General features: G+C 41.9%; 1 protein-coding gene across 3 annotated transcripts in view; it reads right to left on the bottom strand.

Moving 5' to 3' along the window:
- Positions 1-230: 230 nt before the first annotated feature.
- The window catches only part of DHRSX (dehydrogenase/reductase X-linked), a 576,187-nt gene continuing 563,220 nt past the window's right edge, over positions 231-13,197 (bottom strand). For all 3 annotated transcript variants that reach the window (XM_075594594.1, XM_075594595.1, XM_075594596.1), the window contains one exon: positions 231-635. In XM_075594594.1, the coding sequence (XP_075450709.1) occupies positions 438-635 (198 nt within the window). In that variant the 3' untranslated portion in view covers positions 231-437. The remainder of the gene's footprint in view (positions 636-13,197) is intronic.

Raw genomic sequence — 13,197 nt, 5'->3', positions numbered from 1 at the left:
AGGCTAGCTACTGGCTACAGAGCGTCAAAGAGGATTCATTTTACTCTTATAATATAAATGTACTGATATGCCCAAAGCAAGCTACAGATAATGACTTCAGATACAGTATGGGCCTTCTCAAACAACACAAGCACAGCTATCATAACTGGTGCACAATTTCCAATTATTATTCACAGTGTTGAAGGGAACAGCCGCTTCCTTCAGGCAACAAATTGCTGAGCAGGATAATGTTCATGATTGAAGATCTATTTTATTCACTACACACAATTGTAACAGGATGATTACAAAGCTGGTAATTGTTTTTTTTAACAATTAATGGCATATACATTGTTTCCTCCCACTATTGATCAAGTGCAGAATAGAGTTCCAGTTTAGATAATGGTTTGGGGATTTAGATCTGCGTAGATCACATATTATCAACATTGAATAAAATACTTTTAAAGCTTTATGGTGAACACATCAAAAATGCCAACCATCTTGCAGCTTTCAGTCCAGAGTTTTGTCTGCAGTTCTTCGTTGTAGGATAGGTCTACAGATTTTGTCCTGTTCCCATTGGATAAAAAACAGCCCCCAATTCCTTCCAGCTCTGGTGAAACTGATGCATAGATAGATGTAGCAGCTCCTTCTTCTGCAGTCTGAAAATTAAAATTACACTTTATTACAAAATCAAGTAGTAAAAGCCACATGCAATATTTCTTTTGAAAAAAAAAAAAAACTAATAGAGAAATAGACACACACAGCCCTTGTAAGCTCAGAACCCAAATCTACCACATCAAATATATAGTGTCAAAAAGAGTGCTACTAGGATTGTGACTTCATGTATACAACAAAAGCCAAGAAGGCCTAGTGCTACATCTAACATAACATATTATATAGTTAAATAATTATCGGTTTAGAAGAAATGATCATTTAGTTAAATTCTTTGACCAACGTGTTGTAAGCCTACAACCACGTCACAGTATGGCCCATCTGTAGGTCCTAACACTGCTGCAGCTGCAAAAAGCTCTCATAATCTCTCTAATGCAGGGAGAACTGTCTTTAATAGACGTCATTTACAGGTGCTTGGGAAGAATGGTAATTAAAAATGAGGGATGAGTGAGCTTGGAAACAGAGAGGAGGGGTCACTAACCTCCAGTTGCTCTAACAACTGAAGTGTTAGGACCAGCAGAGAGGCCATACCGTGAAGTGGTTATAGACTTTAAATACTTTGGCCAAAGAATTGACTGTGACCCTTGCTTATAAACAGATACGTTTTTAACTATATAATATGCCAAGTTAGATGTAGCACTCAGCCTTTTTGTCTGTTGTTGTATACTAGAAAAATAGATTAGAGTCAATTACCAATGCTGAAGCATACAGTATAGCAATACAGTAGCAATGCTAAAAGCAAGAGCATGTCATCAAGGTCAATTATTTCATTGAAAACTAAGTACATCAACAAGAATTTTGAACTATATAAGGCTGCACAATTATTATACATTATTATTTCAGGTGAATGGCCATCAGAACTATAGCTTATTTCATGGCCTTGTAAAAAGATTGAGCAGAGGGAAAAGGTTAAAAGTCTATTCCCATCTACTCATATTTTTTTTGTAACCTCTATTCCCTTTCCAAAACAAGATTTCATTTAACCTGTACAGCTAACAAAAGTTCATAGTCTTGTTTATCTTTAGAAGTTATTAATAGAAGATTAGGAGGAGGTTAAGGGAGATTACATATTTGAAAAGTTAAGAGGGAGAACTGTGTTGGAGGTCTCCCACAAAACCAAGCTGGTTCGCTGAGGATCAAGCTGGGTCCTGTTTCCCAGGAGCGGAGGTCACACGAAGCTCCACCCCCCCATCAGAGTCCTCGAGAACCCTCCCCCCCCCACTTAAGGTGCCATGCTCGAGGGCGAGCTGGAAGATCTCCAAAGGGAAATAGGCCCTCCACCTTTGCCAGTAGGGCAAGGAAGGTTTATTATGGTTGGGCCCTCTTACAGCCCCCAAATTTCTTTTTCTATCTGTCTCTTTCCAATATTACCAAGCTTGATCCATAAAGACCAGGTCGTATTTGTTTCGGGCAGACAAGCCTCGGATAATACGCTTAAAATAATAAACAATGTTGACCATGTGCATCTAGGGAAAACAAAGGCATTCCTATTGAGTCTAGATGCTGAAAAAGCATTCGATAGAATTAGATGGGATTTCTTAGACCACACAATGACTAAATTCGGATTCAGAGGCCCCTTCCTGGAGGGGGTTAGGGCCCTATATAAGAACCCATCGGCTTTTGTAAAACTCCTGGGAGGAGACTCAGTCCCCATAAAAATCAAGAATGGTACCAGACAAGGTTGCCCTCTATCCCCACTCCTTTTCGCATCGATCGAACCCCTGGCAGCAACAATTAGACAGAATCAAGATATAAGGGGGGGTCGTCATCGGGGACAGAGAACACAAAATTTCTTTGTTCGCGGATGACGTTATCCTGTCATTGACATCCCCAATGACGACCCTCCCCAACCTTCAATTTGAGTTGGAAAGATTCGGTCGGATCTCAGGGTACAAAATTAACAGCGATAAATCAGAAGCCCTGAACCTAACCCTGACAACCCAGGAAGTAAAACTAATGCAGCTCAACTTTAGTTATAAGTGGAGTTCAACAAACATAAAATATTTGGGAGTCAGAATAGCCAATTCATACACAGCATTGTACAAGTGCAATTTCCCTCGATTATTTTCCAATATTATAAAAGACCTCCAGAGATGGAACAAATGCCATATTTCGTGGCTCGGAAGGGTGGCATAAGTTAAGATGAACATCCTTCCCAGACTGCTGTATTTCTTCCAGACTCTCCCAGTCTGCGTACCGCTGGCAGACCTCAAAAACATACAAAATAGCATCTTTCAATTTATATGGAAAGACAAAAGGCCGTGGTGGCGAGAACGGTAATGCTTGCCCCAAAGGAGTGTGGAGGCCTAGGTGTACCTGACATAATCAAGTACTACAGAGCAGCCCACCTAAAGCAAACGGTGATATGGAATAACGACCCAGCGTCTTGTGGCTGGTTGGAGATTGAGGCCTACTACGTGGCTCCCCTATCCCTTGAAGCTCTACTTTGGTCCCAAGGGGGTGGGAAGATAAGAAAACCAGGCGAAATAGGCCTAGGAGCCATGAGATGCACATGGAGAATTTGGACGCAAATAAAGGACAGATATGAATTTACATCCTCCCCCTCCCCTCTCATACCTATATTCGGAAACCCAGACTTCCCCCCGGGTTGCGACTCCAGGGGCTTCAAACAATTTAAAGAGTCTGGTATAAAGATAGCATCAGACCTACTCTAAAAGGGGACTGATCCCATTTTCAGAGTTACAGAAAAACCACCCCTTGGTAAAATTTCCCTTATACGAATTCCTCCAGATCAGACATTTCTTCCAGGTAGCCTTCCAAGACTCTAAATTCAAAAGCCCAACAACCTTTGAAAAGAAATGCGCGGCAGGAATATACTAAAGGGGGTTGATCTCAGGAATCTACGTGGGACTAGAACATTCCATGGTGTCCGCCAACCACAATTACATGATGAAATGGACTGAGGACTTAAACGTAGAAATAGATAAAGATGACTGGGAGGACATTTGGGAAGCCGCAGCCAAAACATCCATTTGCACTACTATCAAAGAGAATATATACAAAATTCTATTTCATTGATACCTATCCCCGAGAAGACTGAGCCAGATTTTCCCTGGCCAGCCTAATATGTGCTGCAGAGGGTGTGGCCAGGGAGGAGACCAGGCACGCATCCTATGGTCATGCCCTAAGGTCCAGATATTCTGGAACATGATCCGTTCTATAAGTGAGGAAATAGCAGGAGAGGAGATTCCTCTAGACCCCTTTGTGTTCCTCCTAGCGAAACCAATAGAATCAATCTCAGCCCCCCCCCCCCCCCGAGAAAACTAATCTCACACCTACTTACAGCAGCTCGCTGTTCGCTTACTACTAATTGGAAAAAAATAAAACCTCCAACCAAGCAGATGATCCTCAGAAGAACAAACAAGGTTAGATTGATGGAATACTTATCGGCGCTCTTGCATCAGAACCTGGACAGGTTCAACAAGGTCTGGGACCTATGGCCCTACAACAACAATCAAAATTAACACACCCGAACCATAAATTGGCTGTGCCCTCCCCCCCCCCCCTCTTATCCCCTTTCTCTCTCTCTACCTGTCCTAAGCTATCCTTTCTCTTAAATTAAGAGGAGTTACTGCACCGGTAGGATCACTGAATCCGCAGGGTTTTCTGCACAGGTTTTAAATGTCTGACTGTTTCTTTATATGTACACTGCGATGTAAATATACCCCTGCAAATGTTGTGGAATATTGCCTGTAACCCTCCATGAAAACCAATAAAAATATTTGACACAAAAAAAATATATGCCATTCCACATAGTCGGCTAGTTGATTATCCTAGGGGCCTCTGAATGGGAAAGCCTTTGTCAATCAAGTATGTTCTTTACCGTTTTCCATTCCTGTCATTATCAGAGCACCAATAAAGTCAAGGGATGTGAGGTGTGGGGGACTCGGGCTGTATGAGCACTTGAAGATCACACTGGGACATCACACAAAAGGGAGCAGCCAGAAGAGATCAACCCCCTCCGACTGTAAATCTAACTTTAAAGCATCATTAAAAAAAAATACTTTCAGGTGACAGATTTGGATAAAAATTGTATCAATTACCCTTAAACGTGTCACTGGGATTAGTTCACTTAAGTCTTAGGAGGAATTGCACTTTATATGTACTGGTATGAAACTGAAGGAAATACATTGCACAGGGTGTTTTGCTTTGGAGTGGACAGCCCTGCTCCAAGAGCTTACAATTTATGTTTAGTGCCCAACATAGTTGTCCGAGGTCACGTATGGAGCGGCACTGTAGCTCTTTATTTGCTGTACACTATGCGTAACTAGGATACTAACAACTACAATATAAAGTGTAATTGTAAAAAAATGTTTTCCAATTTCAGTTTGAATATAACATATATGGATCTTGTTTCATTGTGGTCTTTGAAGACAGAGTTTTTTTTTTTAGGCACTTAAGTCTCCTGGCTGAAGAAAAAAAAACACAGAAAAAAAGCACAATTTTTTTTTTCAAATTAAAGAAATCCCATTGAAATCAATTGGAGATTTTCCATTGATACATTCAGGTACTATGAAACAAAGAAAAGCCCGGGCGCTCCCTGATTAAGTTCTTAAGAACAGGGTCAATGTAACAATGGAATTTACAACCTTATAAACAAAGGTCCCCTCTGGTTCGTCTTCTTGTCCTATGGCTCAGACCCCAATAGGGTCCTTATCCAGGATCCTTATTAGTACAGGGATATAGAGAGAGAAAGGGGGAGCACAGGTTGAAGAATTTGGGGTGTCTGGAGTATCTAATTAGATATTTGTGGGTGTGTTTGAAAGATATAATAAATCACTTACACGGCCTTGTGTAAATGCTCTCACAGCAAGGTTCACTTGTCTTGGTGTTCCCTCGTCGGTTGCCTTCTTCTTTTCAGGACTTGGTTTTCTTTCTGGATATCTTCAGCGGTCCTCGGCTTACAATGAGGATGTCTACCTCGGAATCAATAGATTAAAACAATGTTTTAGAGGGTGATACAGGCAGTATTGATAAAATCCAATGATATATATATATATTTATATTTATAAGGCAGTAAATACTGCCAGTACTCACACGGGCTAGTGTGAGTACAATCCTAGGGGAAGGTATCTTTTTATCCAAAGTTGATCTTAGCACGTAGTGATCTATAGATGTATTAGGGGTCTGGTATGTAATGATAAATATAAAATGATACTCACACGGCCTTGTGTGAGTGAATGCACATCAAGGTATCTTTATCTTGATAGTCCCCTTTTTCTTCTTTTCCGGTTCCTGATCTTCTTCCTGATTTTCCTCGGTGGTCTTCAACTTCCAGTGTGGTAATCCCCCTCGGTGTGAACAAATAGGAAAACAATTGTTAGTGGGGAAACGTCAACATAAATCAGTGGCTACCCACTAGAAGAGCACGAGTAGATACGTCAAAACAGCAAAATGCTGCAGGCACTCACACGGGCAAGTGTGAGTGTAATCCTAGGGGAAGGTATCTTTTTTTTCTCTTTTGGTGTCTTTAAATCTGGTGCCCTGTAAGGGTAATGGTGGTCTAATATATATAGGTATATAAAAATCAAATTCAAAATGATACTCACACGGCCTTGTGTGAGTAAATGCACATCAGGGTATCTTTGACTTCTTTGTGATACTGATAGTATTGTTCTCCAAGTGCCAGTGTAGGTAGAAAACCCCTCCCTGGTGTAGATGTAAAATTGAACACTATAGCGATTTTCGTGGGCTACAACAAAATTTATTAAAGAACACTCTAAAAACGGAACATATTTAAAAACAATAGAAAAAATGCATAGAAAGAAAAAGCCAGCCGTCTGAAAGAAATTTGCTCGTGGGTCTCGTGGAGCGCAGCTAACTTGCTCCGCGTCCGGATATAGTGCTGCCTCCTCTCAGATCCACTCCTTGACGGTGGCTGTGCTGGGTCACAATTGCCTAGTGGTCAGAGCAACGCGTTTCGACTTTTGGTCTTCCTCACTACGGAGCCTGAGAGGAGGCAGCACTATATCCGGACGCGGAGCAAGTTAGCTGCGCTCCACGAGACCCACGAGCAAATTTCTTTCAGACGGCTGGCTTTTTCTTTCTATGCATTTTTTCTATTGTTTTTAAATATGTTCCGTTTTTAGAGTGTTCTTTAATAAATTTTGTTGTAGCCCACGAAAATCGCGATAGTGTTCAATTTTACATCTACACCAGGGAGGGGTTTTCTACCTACACTGGCACTTGGAGAACAATACTATCAGTATCACAAAGAAGTCAAAGATACCCTGATGTGCATTTACTCACACAAGGCCGTGTGAGTATCATTTTGAATTTGATTTTTATATACCTATATATATTAGACCACCATTACCCTTACAGGGCACCAGATTTAAAGACACCAAAAGAGAAAAAAAAGATACCTTCCCCTAGGATTACACTCACACTTGCCCGTGTGAGTGCCTGCAGCATTTTGCTGTTTTGACGTATCTACTCGTGCTCTTCTAGTGGGTAGCCACTGATTTATGTTGACGTTTCCCCACTAACAATTGTTTTCCTATTTGTTCACACCGAGGGGGATTACCACACTGGAAGTTGAAGACCACCGAGGAAAATCAGGAAGAAGATCAGGAACCGGAAAAGAAGAAAAAGGGGACTATCAAGATAAAGATACCTTGATGTGCATTCACTCACACAAGGCCGTGTGAGTATCATTTTATATTTATCATTACATACCAGACCCCTAATACATCTATAGATCACTACGTGCTAAGATCAACTTTGGATAAAAAGATACCTTCCCTTAGGATTGTACTCACACTAGCCCGTGTGAGTACTGGCAGTATTTACTGCCTTATAAATATAAATATATATATATATCATTGGATTTTATCAATACTGCCTGTATCACCCTCTAAAACATTGTTTTAATCTATTGATTCCGAGGGAGACATCCTCATTGTAAGCCGAGGACCGCTGAAGATATCCAGAAAGAAAACCAAGTCCTGAAAAGAAGAAGGCAACCGACCGAGGGAACACCAAGACAAGTGAACCTTGCTGTGAGAGCATTTACACAAGGCCGTGTAAGTGATTTATTATATCTTTCAAACACACCCACAAATATCTAATTAGATACTCCAGACACCCCAAATTCTTCAACCTGTGCTCCCCCTTTCTCTCTCTATATCCATGTACATTCAGGTACTGTATGGTGCAATTCTTTTTGCACTGGTTTTGCCCAGTTTTGAAGCCAGGCTACTTTAGTACTGTAAATGACCCGCAGAACTGTACTGTACCACAGCAACTTTTGATCCAGAAAGTTACCAACACAATATAATATTTTTGAATCATGTTACTGCTTTAACTTTATCTTCATAAAATGCCTAGAATTTCCTGACACAAACCAGTTCTCTCAGAATACCACCACATGGACACTGTTCAAAAGCAAATAATTCTATATATAAACATGCAAAACACACAACAACATTTTTTTGGCTTTTAAACATCCCTTGACAGGAAATTTCCCACTGACTCTACTGCATTAGACATTTTGCTTGGCTAAATCTTGGTAATAGAAAATGATATGAGAATTAACGCATCTTAAGTGCTCATTTAGCTTCTAAAAAATATATCATTATGAATATGTCATTGCGGCACAGTAGTAAGAATTTGAAAAGGCAATTTTGTTATTATTAACACACATTTTGTCCAGTTTACTGTGCTGCATTAGTAAACAAAACAGTAATTCTATTGACCGGCGACACATTTACTTATTTCTATAGTAGAGGTGATCTCTTTATTTCATATTTCCTATTAAGAGACATTCTAAATTATCCTTCCACAGATTTCCTTACTGAAAATGTAAACGCAATGCTTCAACGTCCTATTTTTTATGAGGGAAAGGTACATGCTTAATAGCCTTCCAAACTGCTAAACTAATACATTTTGTGTTATACCTGAATTCGGCTCATGACACCAGGATGTCACAACACTATGGTTGACAATCACTGACATTTACGCCCATAGTTATCAAGGAGTATGTGTATTGGCATTGATTTATTTTGGTTTTACATAAAGAGCCTTATTCATTACTAGAGATCACAGTGAGATTGTGGGATAAATACTGTCACGGGAGACCAGGACTATCACATCAGGGATCAATTCCCTAGACAGAAACAGAGTTAATAAAATTAATTTATTGGAAGAAAAAAAAAATATCCACAACTATTTACAGTAAATCAACACATACACTTACAAATGGGAAACTGGGGTTACCCTATAAATCTAGGTGCAGAGAACCCCCCTAAAGAGATTGTCCCTGTTTTTCCTCCTGCAGGACACTGCAGCTTCTTCCCAGATGCGGCAGCTAAAGAACTCGCAGCTCACAACTCAAACTTAGCTGATTGTATCTCAGTTAGCTAGTGGTCTCCCTCCCCCCAAGTGTTTGAAGTACGACCCAGCCCCTGATTGGTGGGGTTGAAGTGCAACAACAAACACTGTTACTGTACATGCCAAGAGTAACTTGGGAAGATCACAGACCACTTTTCAACATTCCCAACTGAAAACAAAATTAACCCCTGGTCTCTGAAGTGCTGGAACCAGGCTACATAATACATTTTACAGAAGTATTACTGACAGTTAGGGGTAATGGCGGGCTAGACCTTTATTAAACGCAATCATATCTACCCCTACCGTCACAAACACAATTCAAGGCAATAGCAGGGTATACTTACAGTATACAGGGTCACCGACAGCAGGGCCCAGTGGAGGACCAGGGAGATCAACACAGTCCTCCCAATCTGCCAACACACTACTTGGCCAAGACCAAAGTAATGCCTTGAATCCTGGGTTCTGGTTATACTCCAAGTGCTGCACTTATACGCACATTTTATTGGATATAATTTATTTTATATCCAACATAATTATAGTGTTGTATATAACCTATTAAGACACAAACAGTAAGCAACTGTCTAATGTAGAATTCCAATATTTGTTGATCCAATGAAGAGGATTGCCCTAAAATCCCTACTCTAATTATAGAGTACACCACATTATATTCTCACATTCTCAGTAATCTCCCTTAAACGTGTACGCAAAATGACTTTTAATGTATCTGAATGATATTCAGTGATGCCTTCTTGCAGCATAGTCCATGTGGGTACTCTGCGCACAGGGGTAAGTATTCAAAATTATATTATTCATATAAAAATAGGTCTGTAATTGTAGTAGTGACAGACACCCAAAAGGTATTTCAAAGAGCACAATGCCTGGAGCTGGCATTCAGAAAAGGACAGTGCACCATCAATCCCCGGACCATGTGCGATGGATTCTGACCATGACTGCTAAACTTATGCTTTTAGTATGACTAGTCATATAAATCATATAAAAACCTTGTAAGATTATAGAGATAATAACAAATAATATATCTTAATGAGTAATCTTGAAATTACCTTTAGGGTTTCTTTTTCTGACAGAGGATATGTAAAACCAACATACATCTACCTTCCCATTCCATTAACTAATTTATACTACATTTATATTGCAACGTACAGTACAGTACTATAGATTCTAAAGTATTTCTGAAATGAGAGTAAAACAGCTTTTTGAGTTCTGCCCTCTGAGTTTACGAGTGCAATGAGCAGCAGTGAGAATAAAAGAGAATACAATGCAAATGAAAAATGCCAAGCTGCTAGGAATTAAATGTTCCCGAAAAAAACACATTAGCAGCTTGCTAAATGCCAAAATAGAATAGATTTGCCTGTGTACTTCAAATCTGGGAGCCTTAGGAAGTCCACAAAAATGGTTACTGAATTCTGATGCTGTAGCTGGCAACATTGTATAGCTAAAGAAAACAATGCATAAAACTTCCGTGTATGTGACTTTGCAAACATAATTTATTTTTTCAACTTATTCATTGTGCTTTTCAAGACACCCAGAACTTAATTAACCTGAATATAATCATTACTCTGTCAAAGTCACAGGGTTTCTTTTTAGCAGCCTGTAGATATATTATCTTACTTTTACCTGACTACTGTACACAGGGCCGGCGACAGGGGGGAGTGTCCCTGGCCCGATGACTGGGGGGGGGGGGCCCGGCAGCAAAGCAGTTGGGCCAACTTCTCGTTGCCGCCAGGCCCCGGCTCTCCCCAGCTGCGGGGCCTTCTTCCATACTGACAGTCCTCGCTTCTGACAGCAGCATCAACATCACCTGGCCTCCCTCTCATACCGGTGTGTGCCGGAAGCTCAGCCCAACTTACTTCCGGCGCGTGCTGATGTCATAGGGATCGGCGCATGCAAGACGCTCATGTGGGACAGTCAGTAAGGATGGGAGGCAGGCAACTGGGAGAGCCAGGACCTGGCGGCATCTACAAGACCGGCAGCCGGGCCCCCCACAGACATCTGGCCCAGCCAGATGCCTGACACCTGAGACCACCCCCAAGGTAAGTCTGTATTATATATATTTTTTTTTTTTTTTATATATATGTATTGGGCTTTTTTATATGTATGGGGGTGGGGGTTGTATGTATTTGTTTTTTTTATATGTATTTGGGGGTTATATATATTTGTTTATATATATATGCTGTATATATATTTGGTTTTTATAGCGTGGGAAAAATCCTACTAGCCAATCAGAGCGTTGCCAGTCTATCTAAACCGGGCAAGCATGGATTCAGATTCTGACAAGGGCATGCACCAAGGTGCACCTCTGCCACTTGTCAATCAGAAGCCACCCACGGAGTAAGGCTCCTCAAAGTCTGGGCTGGGCAAATGGTGGTCCGATGACTTCCATTCATCCCAGGACGTGAGTCCTTGAGGCTAACTTTGCTGCCCAAATGGCTTTCACACCTTGGCAACCTCTGAGGCTTTCATGTCCGGGACCTGAGCAGATTTGGTTGGACCAGACTTGGCAAACACATGGTCTCTCAGAACCGCAGACCTGGAAGTTCCCAGCTCATATACTGTGCATACTGCTGCGGCACAGTTTATTCGAGCATTTGCCCGTTCTGTGCCGCAGCAGTAGCCTGGCGCGCGCCCGAGTGTGACGGGCGCACGCCGAAGCAGCGGAAGAGCGCCCTCCAATCGGGGCGCTCTCCCTACCGCTGCCGGGTCCGCCGGGTCCCCCGGAACCCCCTGCCGCTGTCCCGCGATCGCGGGACACCAGGGCTCCCTCGGGGAGCCCCTGGACACGCGTGCAGGGGGCGCACGCTCCCGATGACGCGTGACCGCGCGTCTATGACGCGCGGCACGCCGAGGGGCGGCCACTAGCAAGCCGGGAGATTTCCCGGCTTGCGGTACCGACCACACTTCAATAAAGTGTGTCGGTAGTGTAAGCATTTCCCCTTAAACACAATGTTAATAAAAATATTTTCACATTTTTCTTCTAAGTCCTTTAGTTACAGGGATTGACTGAAAATATGTGCATGTTTATTTTCTGCAGTCCTAGCCCTTTCAATAGTAAAAACTGTTTCTAAGTAGAACGAAAAAATGCTTAGGTTCATTTTCAGGGCTACATTCAAAATACATTGAAAACTGGACTTAGATTTAAAAACAGCCTGACAAACCATATGGATGGTTGGAGCACTCCAGAACCCCTATACCAGGTTCTGGTGATCTGGGCATATACTGGGGAACCCCCACTAACTTAGGGACCCCTGACTGTACCCAGGACACACATATTCCTATACCCTCATTTACCTTTCTGGTCTGTGCTGAAGCAGGGACACCTGGCGGTGAGTTGCGTAACTGTTTCCAAGGGAGGATTTTGACCGGAGTGGTGTGTCTATATGTCCCCGGGAACCTGACCTGATTCCCGGATACTTATTTGGGTGGCCAGAAACTCTGGACCCCGGTTACCTAGACACAATCTGACAACACTTGTACCGCAAAAAAAACCTTGAAACTCAAAGCCTGTGAATCTCCACTGCTTAGCACTTAGCTGGAAAGGTAAAACACACATAAATTCCTTCTTGTTGCACAATCACATACATTTCATGTACAACAAATGGGTCCAAGAGCTGACACTCTAAACCCCGAAATTTGGCTCAGAGGTAACCAGCCAGGCATAATACTTTATTGATGGCCTGGCTAACCCCTCACCGTCACAGAGAAGATAGAGAGAGGGGAGAGAAATATATGGGAAGAGGGAGGGAAATAGAGGGGCTCGTGAGGTGTGAAATGGGTGAGCTAGCAAGGTGTGAAATGGGGGGGGGGCTCGCAACACTGCCAACATGGGGGTTGGGGGACCCGGTCAATACTCTAGTCCTGGGCCCCAGGAAATGTGTCTGCGGCCCTGACTGTGCATACAGTATAAGAGGCTTCTTCTACTACTAAGCAGGCAGAGTGAAAGAAGGATATATGCAGCCAACACCCTAAACAAAGTGTTATCTAATTTGTCTCTGCAAGCTCTCCCTTGGTTTCTAACTAGTATGTCATTATTTTATTTTATTTTTTTAAATAGTCTGGGAATGGATATAGGAGAGCTGTACCAAATGCAGAAAAAGACAGAGCTATCAAGTAAAAATTAACCATTTCAGTGCTGAGGGTTTATGTAATTTAGACCAGGGTAATGCAGTTGATGTGGTCTAC

This window comes from Ascaphus truei, chromosome 3 (genome assembly GCF_040206685.1).
Source record: "Ascaphus truei isolate aAscTru1 chromosome 3, aAscTru1.hap1, whole genome shotgun sequence".
Lineage (NCBI taxonomy): Eukaryota > Metazoa > Chordata > Amphibia > Anura > Ascaphidae > Ascaphus > Ascaphus truei.
This window is presented reverse-complemented; position numbering and strand designations above follow the sequence as displayed.